This window comes from Papaver somniferum, chromosome 4 (genome assembly GCF_003573695.1).
Source record: "Papaver somniferum cultivar HN1 chromosome 4, ASM357369v1, whole genome shotgun sequence".
In the NCBI taxonomy this organism is placed as follows: Eukaryota; Viridiplantae; Streptophyta; class Magnoliopsida; order Ranunculales; family Papaveraceae; genus Papaver; species Papaver somniferum.
This window is the reverse complement of record NC_039361.1, coordinates 76,095,254-76,104,635: the sequence shown is the minus strand read 5'-3', so window position 1 is coordinate 76,104,635 and position 9,382 is coordinate 76,095,254. Positions and strand designations below refer to the sequence as shown.

Sequence of the window (9,382 nt, the reverse complement as noted above, 5' to 3'; positions counted from 1 at the left end):
TTTGATGAGACCAATTGATAGGATTTGGGAGAACCCTATATGTAATAACCGCAATTGCACGGTGTCCAACTAGTAGACAGAGAAAAGTATGGTTCGTTCCCACGAGGAGCGGTGGAAATATCAATAATCAGTATTCCTAATTAACTAACCAGCAATAATGTTTTTGGATTTTTAAAAGAATAATAACAGAAGAATAAACTAAAGTAACAAAATGAAATCAATGGAAGAGTCGGTAACCAGGGTTCTATGGTATCCACTATTATTTCTAATTGAGTACCGAAAAGCATTCGAATTCCAAATACGCATTTAAATCTTTTTTCTATCGCAACACCTATTATTGTTATAATTATCGATAATAAACTCGCATCTCCTAAGTATAACCCATCAGAGTTTCCTAAGCATGGACTATCAAATTATAATGACAAAAAGATTATTGAAAACATAATTATCGGTTCACAATCACTATTTGTGTCGTCTAAGCATAACCCATCAAATGATTTAACCTAAGCATGGATTATCAAATACTGTAACAAATAAAATTGGAACACGAAATACATTTATGCATTTAGGCTTTTACTTCGTACAAAGCCAGTGGAGCAATAACAAATATTATTTATAAAATCAATAAATCATAAAAATTAGATTTCGACAATTCTATTCAAAATAACCTAATACCAAATCAATCCAAATTATTTCATAATGGTCTTTGCTTGAATTGGTTTCTACCATAAAACCCTAGTTACAAATTACTAGCAACACTTAGGCATAGATTTCTTAAAAATCTATAAAAGTATTGAACAAAAAGAGAGTTAGAAGATTAAACCGAAATAAAGACGGAATCTTCTTCGTCCTTGATTGTTTTCAACTCTCAATCCTTAACAGTACCGTCGTCCGCCGACAGAAAATCCATCAATGGAACCCTAGCCAAAGAACTCCGAAACTGCCTCCTCTTGTCCGAATTTCCTCCGAACAGACCACCAACCGAGAACCCCTCGTTACATGGTTGACATTCCAATTATATAACCACTGTCTACTTCCCAAAATTCCAAAGATATTATTACACATCCAAAATATCATAAATAAGGAATGTATATATCTTTTGTCGTCACTTTACCCATTTGAATCATATCTCAAAGCATCTTTCACGTGACATTTTCCATTTCTTTATATACTCTCTTCAAAGATCTTCCACATTTAGTGCTCAGTAGTAAATCACATTCCACGCATTGTATAATCCACTAAAGAAATGAAATGGAAACAAAACCAGTATAGTAAGTAGAAATGAAGTTAATTAATGTCGCCATATTCTTGTAATTCCACCACGAACAAAATATTATTCCCAATAATTCGAAGCCTAATCTCATTCCATTAGCCACGACCGTCCATATTTCTTTGACCGGCTCTGATTGGTCAAATACGCGCATAAGTCTAGTTTCAGCCGTTTTATTCTTCGGGTTACCAGATTTACTTGTATTTCCTACAAAAGCCTTAAAACAATATTATTAGTAAAATAATGAGTCCTACATAATGCAGTTATGGGTGTAAATGTATCGCACTTATGTGCTTATCACCAATGAACAATGCATATTTATGGGAAAGAGTATTGGGACATTTTGTAGCATCGCGGACCGAAACCATAAGAAATAGTAAGAGCCTAGAACTAAGAATTGCATTCATCACTAAGGAAGTCAAACATTATATGGAAGTTTTGTGGATGGTTCACCGTAGCTATTCTGGATTATCCGACGAAGAACTGGTGAGTATCTTACCTTTGTCCCCATTGATCAACTGCATCATAAATATCTGAACTTGTTGTTTATCTGTTTTACCGAAAACCATCGCTCATACCAAGTTTACTGAAGAAAACGGAAGAGAGTTTAAGCATTTTGAATGTTATGAACTCTACAAAGAGAATGTCGCTGGATTTGATGTAGTTTGATGTTTTTGTTGTGGTTTATTAAAATGTAGTTTGATGTTATTTGCAAGTTTAAATTGTAATAAATTTCGCTTAATCTGAAGTGGAAATTTCTATTTTAAAATCTAAATATTTTCATTCATTGATGCCAATTCTTTTACAAGATATAAACTTATGCAATAATAAAACGTACTAAACAACTTCAATAAAAATCGAGTACAAGTTTTGGCCTCCTGTTTATCTTCATTTGACGTATCTTCCATTCAACCCGCTCTTTGACAGTTTCGCCTTTGTTTTTGATTTTTTGTTGTTAACTTTAAAAACTAGAGCTCTTTTTTGCCTTTTAGCGGAACATTTTCTTGGAGCAACTTTAAAAACTTGCACTTCCCTCTTACAATTTTCAATCTTTTTAAAACTCCCACATATCTTAGAAACAACAGCTTCAAGTTTTGCATCGCAAAAAAGTGTGATCGCCTTTTCAGCCATTGAGAAATAGATTTTAGAAGAGAAAACTCAAGAGAAGTGAATTTTGGTGTCAGTGAATTGTTTGAAATTGATGGTAATTTATAGAGGTAAAACGTGAGTTTTGAATTTAAAAAACTACCCGTTGACGTTTTTGCTACAAACGCCAGCATGATACGTCCAATCGCCGTGTTGAAGCTTTGGGCTCCAGCGCTTGTCCTTCCAACGCCGGCGCTTTACCTACAAACTCCAGCGTTTGTTTATCGCTCGCGCGCTTAGTTATCTAACGCCCAGTGCTTTACCATAGTGGAAAAACCAGTTTGGCCATCCACCTGGCTCAACAAAAAGATGGGTTTGTTCATTCCCATAGGAATTGCCTAAGTATAAAATCTTCTTTCGAAAGGCAATTTCAGCAAACCTCTCTGGAATTAATTTGAGTTAAATCAAGTTGAATAGAGACAAGGGAAGATCAGTGGAGCTTTGATACTCAGTTTCGAATGGAAAGATAATTAGAGCATATCCTATGGGTAGTGTAACCCTTTCATTTTGAAAGAGTGACTACCAATTTGGTCTAATTAGAGGCTACTATGGGTAATCTTTACCTCACTTTTCCCCCAAACCCGTTCATGTACTCGTTTATCTGAACGAGTGGTTGGGAGTGTAACACTAGACGCGGATAGTCCCCCGTCAAAAAAATTTGTAACTTTTTGAAGTAGACGGAGGATAGTCCCCCGTCTACGTTTTTTTTTGGACGGGGGACTACCCCCGTCAAAGTAGCACTTTTGGGTTTTTTTTTTCTTGGACGGGGATAGTCTCCCGTCTAAGTAGTTTTTTTTTTGGACGGGGGACTGTCCCCCGTCTACTTCGAAAATTTTTTAAAAACGGGAGACTTTTTCCGTGTAGTGTCTATGTCTTATTTGTCCACGATGGCTTCACTCGTTTATTTGGGCGAGCAGTCTTTCATATGAAAGAGTTAGTCTCCAAACAGAGACTACCCATACGATATCCTCTTAACATGCCATCATCCTTTTTCTGCAGAAGTGCTACACCTATCGTCATATATCCCGTAAAAAATTCCTCTAACGATTTGGGTAAAGCCCTCTAACATCGGAATTTGAAATGGGTAGAAGTGGGGCGTGTAATATTATTTCAGTCGGAAATTTTACCGGGATATCCGGTTGGCAAACCTAGCATTCTCCCTTTTTCTGTACTAGTATAATTTGAAGATAACAGCTTCCGTTATCAGTTTCTGTCCCTTGGGAAGTAAGAAGTAGATCATAATCAACTTATGCATGGGGTTGGTGATTCTCACTGTCTCTCCTTATCTAAAGATAGGATACAGATCAACATTAGACTAAATTCAATGAACCCACCGATCCAATAATGCCTTCACCCAAAAACCCAACAGATTCAGTATTCTTTCCCATACATAACCCAAAAAGAATTAGTACTAATTTATTGCGTATCATTAACATTAACTCATTAAGTACTTTGAGAACTCGATAAACAAAGCATAAAAATATACTGGCGAAAAACAAAATTCCCTTTTTATTCTTTTCTCCTTTCTTCTCTTCTCCAATCTCCAATGACGAAGTTAGCAATAATTGATTAGTTAATTAATTAACAACCAATTAAAGCTAAATCAAAGTACAAACAGTATACGAAAAGAAGAGTTAATCCAAATAGAAAAGAACTTACTAATTAAGTACAACTCTTTCTAATGACTCGTCCTTAAATAGAAAAACATAGTACATGCTACTCTTAATTAATTAATTAAGTCTCAAGATGACGAAGAAGAACAATTAGCAGTAACCTGAACCTCATGGTGGTGATTATGATGAAGCACACTCCCACCACCGCTACCCACTCCACCACCACCACCATTATTGTAGTGGTGATTCTGATTCTGGGGTTGATTCTGATGGGTATGATGAGTTTGGTGGTGATTATTGTTGTTATTGTTAAGACTACTTGTAACATGAGGAGCTGAAGTAGTAGTAATAGTACTAGGAGTAGTAGAAGAGTCTCTGATTTTCCCAAAAGTATGCTTATTATTATGCATCCAAACCTTCAAGATTCCTCTTTCCACGCCAATTTCATTACAGAATTCATCAATAATTCCTTCATCTCTCTTTTGTAATTTCCAGCCCAATCTTTCAGAGAACAAATACATCTTATCTTTTTGTTCTTGACTAAATTTAGTCCTAATTCTCTTTCTACCACTACCATTACTAACATTTCCATTAGTATTAGGACTAGTTAATCCCCCAATTGTTGTTGTGGTGGTAGTACTCATCTTGCCACCAGCCATCATCATTTGATGATTGTTATCCGATGGAACACCAGATAACCCCCCTGTTCTCAAAGCAAGCAACATATGTGGTGCAGATGAGTTTGGATAATTGTAAGCAGATGAAATCGGGGGTGGTGAGTCCGATGAGCTAGGACTGACATTTCCTCCTTCTTGATCTCCTGGTTGTTGCTGCTGTGGTGTCGGAAGAACAGGTGGTGCTTGATGATGACGATATTCAATGATGTGAGTACCTTCCTCAGGGTCACGACGGTGAAAGTTGCGATGGCAATTACAAGCTGCACATTTTAATGAAGTTGGATCGCTTAAGTTCGTATTTGGCGATGGCATGAATTCTCCACATCCATCTAACGAATGACCACCCAAACTTGCTGCATGATTTTTGAGACATTCTCTGTATACAACAATAGCTGCTGATGTTGGTTGTGGTGGATGATGGTGGTGTCGTTTTAACACACCATTAGTGAAGGATTTTGTTGGTGGTGGAGTTGTGATGACAACTTCAGTATCAGATGGAGGAGTTTTAATTGCGGAATCCATGACGATGATTTTCTTTTTCTTAAAAGAAAATGGTTGTTGTTTAAGTTTAAACTACTAACAAAGGATTAATGTAATTGGTTAGATTTAAGGTTAGGTTTTTTGTTTTTGTTGTTATGGTTTATGGGTGGTAATAAAGAAAGGAATTCCATTAAAATGGTCGGAAAGTGAGAAACAGAAAAGACAATGTAGAGAGATGGGACTGCATGATTGAAGATGGGGATGATGATGACGATAAGAAAAAAAAAAGTGGTAGCAGTAGTAGTAGAAGCAGCAGAAGAAGAAGTAAATAAACCCAACGAGGTTCGGTTGCTTCTTTATTAACCACACATTTCCTTAACTAGAGTTTTTCTAATCTTCTCTGGTTAAGTTTCTTTCTTTCTTTCACACCAACTACTATTCAGAGTTAGTTGTTGTGTGTAATAAATATCTCATCAACTTCAGATTAGATTATTAGATTCAATTTTTTCCTCTACCAAAATTTATTCCTCTTTTTTAACTTACACTCGGTATACACTTCACCAGTGGCCAAGGTCGTCCTCCTTTTAGGCTTTATAGCTTGTACAGTGCGTACAATGCATACCTACAGTGCACAGATAGTGCGACACTGACAATACTAACACGCCTTGCAGAACTGAGACACGTGCACAATGTACGCTTTTCTGACTCTTAGCCATGACATGTGTTGCAGATCCCAATACCTTGGTGTTACCTGCTGGACATAATTGAAACCAAGAAGAAAAGAAGAGTACCTAAAACTCTTTATTTCGTCGAAACTTATGAAGTTTTATAAACTGCATAAATACAAATGATGGTTAAGGATTTTTGCATAATAAACAGAACAGTGGAAACTCTCAACTGTCCGATTAAGAGGTCTTTCAGCCCAAGTGATAAGATCTCGTGTTAAATAATGTATATTTTGTAATCTAGGAGCGTAACTCTACTCTATTGTTTAGACTAGAGTCTATTAAACCAGTAAAACACGTTTTGTGTTTCCATTTTTGTTCTAAATCGTGCGTTGCTCTATACCCAAATCTAGTGGTTATTTTTGGAATGGTACTAATCAAACTTTGTCCTCTTTTAAGTCTTTATCATCAGTGAATTATTTCGAAAACAGGTTGTTTTTGTGGTCCTAACTTAAAACAAGTTGGGTGCCTGGTCAAGAAAAAGCAAGAATACTTATTGCACAGGTAATTGATTTGTCATTAATTCTAATATCTCCTGGATAGATTGATAGATGGAATCCTATGAGAAGTCAAGTTACTAGTGCTATCAAAAAGTAGCAAGACCCTTTTGATAGAGCATGAAAATGAGGTTTTATTTAGGAAACTTTTGTCACCTGCTCACTAATATGCAAGTTTTGTCACCTGCTCACTAATATCAATAAACGTTCCCGGCAACGTAGCCTGACCATGGAAGTTGCTGACATGCTTATCTGAATGAAGAATCCATGTTTGACGGATACCCTACAAATTGTGAAATATTTTATTTTACAATCGGTATTGTTTTTTGTTTGTTCCATAATATTTGGGTACCAATATCTGCCAATTGTGTAGCTTTTTTAGTGAGAAAATTTCCGGCCCATACCTAACAACCTGTGCAGGCTTGTCCATTTTCACCAGTCCGTTTCCGCCAAATTTGAGTTTTAGAACATTCATGTTTACTTGGTAGGCAAGTTTATGTAATTTTCTAATATATGTGCTCTGAACCCTAAAAGGGATAGAAAAAATACACCAAAAAACCCTAGAAGGAAACAAAAAGACATTGTATTATCATAATCAATAAGGCTATTCCTGTGCACATGCCAAAAACTGATATTTGGCATATATGCACCACTATAGGTATGCCAAACTCATACATATAGGCATACACGATAGAATTTCCAGTGAGCGATAGAGTGTCCATCGCTCGCTGGTATGATCAGTGCTTATTAGATCCTCATCCAACGGCTACTATTTTTTCCCTCTATAAATACGTAATTTCAAACTCATTTTAACTCACACCAGAATTTCAAAACCTCTCTAGAATTTCTCAATTTCCAATTCTTCATCACTCTTCTAATTCCTCAGAGAGCATGGCTGATAATATGAACATTCCTGAGTTCATTGAGTTTGTAGCAAACCAACGTGTTGCCGCAAATCGAAGAGTTTTTGATCGTGCCAATGTGGAAAGTGAAATTAGGAGACGTCAATTTATGAGGCGAAAACCAAAATTCAGTATTGCCGAAGATGAATGTATTTGCAGAAATTATATTTATTTTACTGAGGATGCATTTCATCCCCAAGCATTGTGGCAAAGGATTTTTGGGAAATTTCAAGAATAAACAATGAACCTCAACAATCGTGATGTTTCAGAGTTGATTCAGCGCTTCACTAAAATTAAGCAGGAAGTTACTAGGTATGTTGCTTTACTTCAGCAAGAAGGTCCAACCTTGAGAAGTGGTGAAACCATGATGGAACTTCAACAAAGGTGTGGTGCGGATATCGTCGCATCTATGGAAAAGAATTCTATTTTCAAAGTTGTTTCGAGATTTTAAAATATTTACTCAGATATTGTCCAACATTTATGTTGTAATTTCTCAGTTGTCCACTTAATTCTTATGTTTTAATTTCTTAATTGTCTAAGTATTAAGTTTTAATATTTGTTTAAATTCTTAATTGTAAGATTGGATTAAGAATAGAATTAATATTAATTTTCAACAACATTCGTCAAATTTTCAAATTCATTAAACTTCGATATATTCATTAATAGTCATTTTTACAAGATATAAAACTAGACAATAACTGTAAAGACTTCAAAAATAAAAATTTGGGACAATGTTCTTCGTCTTGTTAATCTTCTTCATTTCACAAAACTTCTAATCAATACGCTCATGAACGAAATTTCCTTTGTTTATCTTCTTCTTTGCCTTCAAATTTGTTTTATTTTGCTCCTTTCCTTGAACTTTTCTTTGCCTTTTCTTAGTTGCGGTTTTGACTTGGTTAATATCCAAAACTTGAAGACTGTTTTGCTTCTTACATATTTCTTTATACTTAACACATATCTTCTTAACGGCACCTTCAAGCACTACTCCAGAAAAATCAAGTTGTGTTGTCAAATCAAGTTGGGTTTAAAATTGTGCCATTTGGGAAAGAGAGAAAAAGAGAAATTTAGATTAAGAAAGAGAGAATTAGAGAAAAATTTTGTGTAAAAAATTTCGGGGTAACTTCTGAGTTTGAAATTACCTATTTATAGCGATAAAGAACTAGTCGTTGGCGCTAGAGTTAACAACGGGCGATATATATAATATCGCTGGCGATAAAGAAATTATCGCTGGCGTTATTGAAAATATTGACCGCTAGAAACTCTGTCGCTCAGTGGTTTTCTCATAGTGGCGCAACTCGTTTGCCATGCCACCTGGTGTGCCAAACAACATTTTTTTGCCATACCCATAGAAATAGGCCTAAGTATCTCTCCCTACGGGATTCATCCACGGATATAGGCATAACTCGCCGAACCACGTATATTATTTGTCTTATCTCTTTATTTTCAATTCATTTTTTAACCCTAATTTACATCATCAACACCAATCAATCGCGTTTAGTGCCTAAGAGTAATTTTGGGTACAAACATTTTTCAATGCCGAGTGTTGCAATTGGCATTAAAAACTATGCCTACTGAAAAATAAAATATCCCTCAATTTGTGGTGGTACCCCTGATACATCACCATCATAATGATATTAAGTTCTAAATAAATGGTTATTTTTAGGACCATTTCCACGTAATTACGTCAATTAAAACGATTTTTCGAGGATTAACTTTAAAAAAAAAATCTTTCAAAACAAGTTCTAATATGTGTTTATAGGATCATTTTTATGTTATAATGGTCGTTTTAAACATGCGACTTTTATTTAAAAAAATAACTCTTTTCTAATTCTGATTTCAAATATATGTAGGTTTTGTCTAATTTTGGTTTCACATTTTGATCTCGACCTGTTTTGATGTCTAAGATTTCATTTTTTTTCTTTGGTTTTCATATAACATTTATGCTAAAAGATTAAGTGTTGATCGAAAGACTTATATTAAACAATGGATTGTGAATGCATTGGGTTTTTGGTTAAGATTCGAAATTTATTGAGATTATTAGTCTCATATTGTATGGATTATCAATGATCCTG

The 9,382-nt window shown here is 35.2% G+C and overlaps 1 protein-coding gene across 1 annotated transcript; it reads right to left on the bottom strand.

The window, feature by feature from the left end:
• Positions 1-3,807: 3,807 nt before the first annotated feature.
• On the bottom strand, positions 3,808-5,482 carry LOC113275935 (zinc-finger homeodomain protein 11-like). The gene has a single exon (XM_026525522.1). It carries the CDS (start codon positions 5,226-5,228, stop codon positions 4,158-4,160), a length of 1,071 nt encoding a protein of 356 aa, XP_026381307.1. The 5' UTR covers positions 5,229-5,482; the 3' UTR covers positions 3,808-4,157.
• Between the last annotated feature and the right edge of the window lie 3,900 nt (positions 5,483-9,382).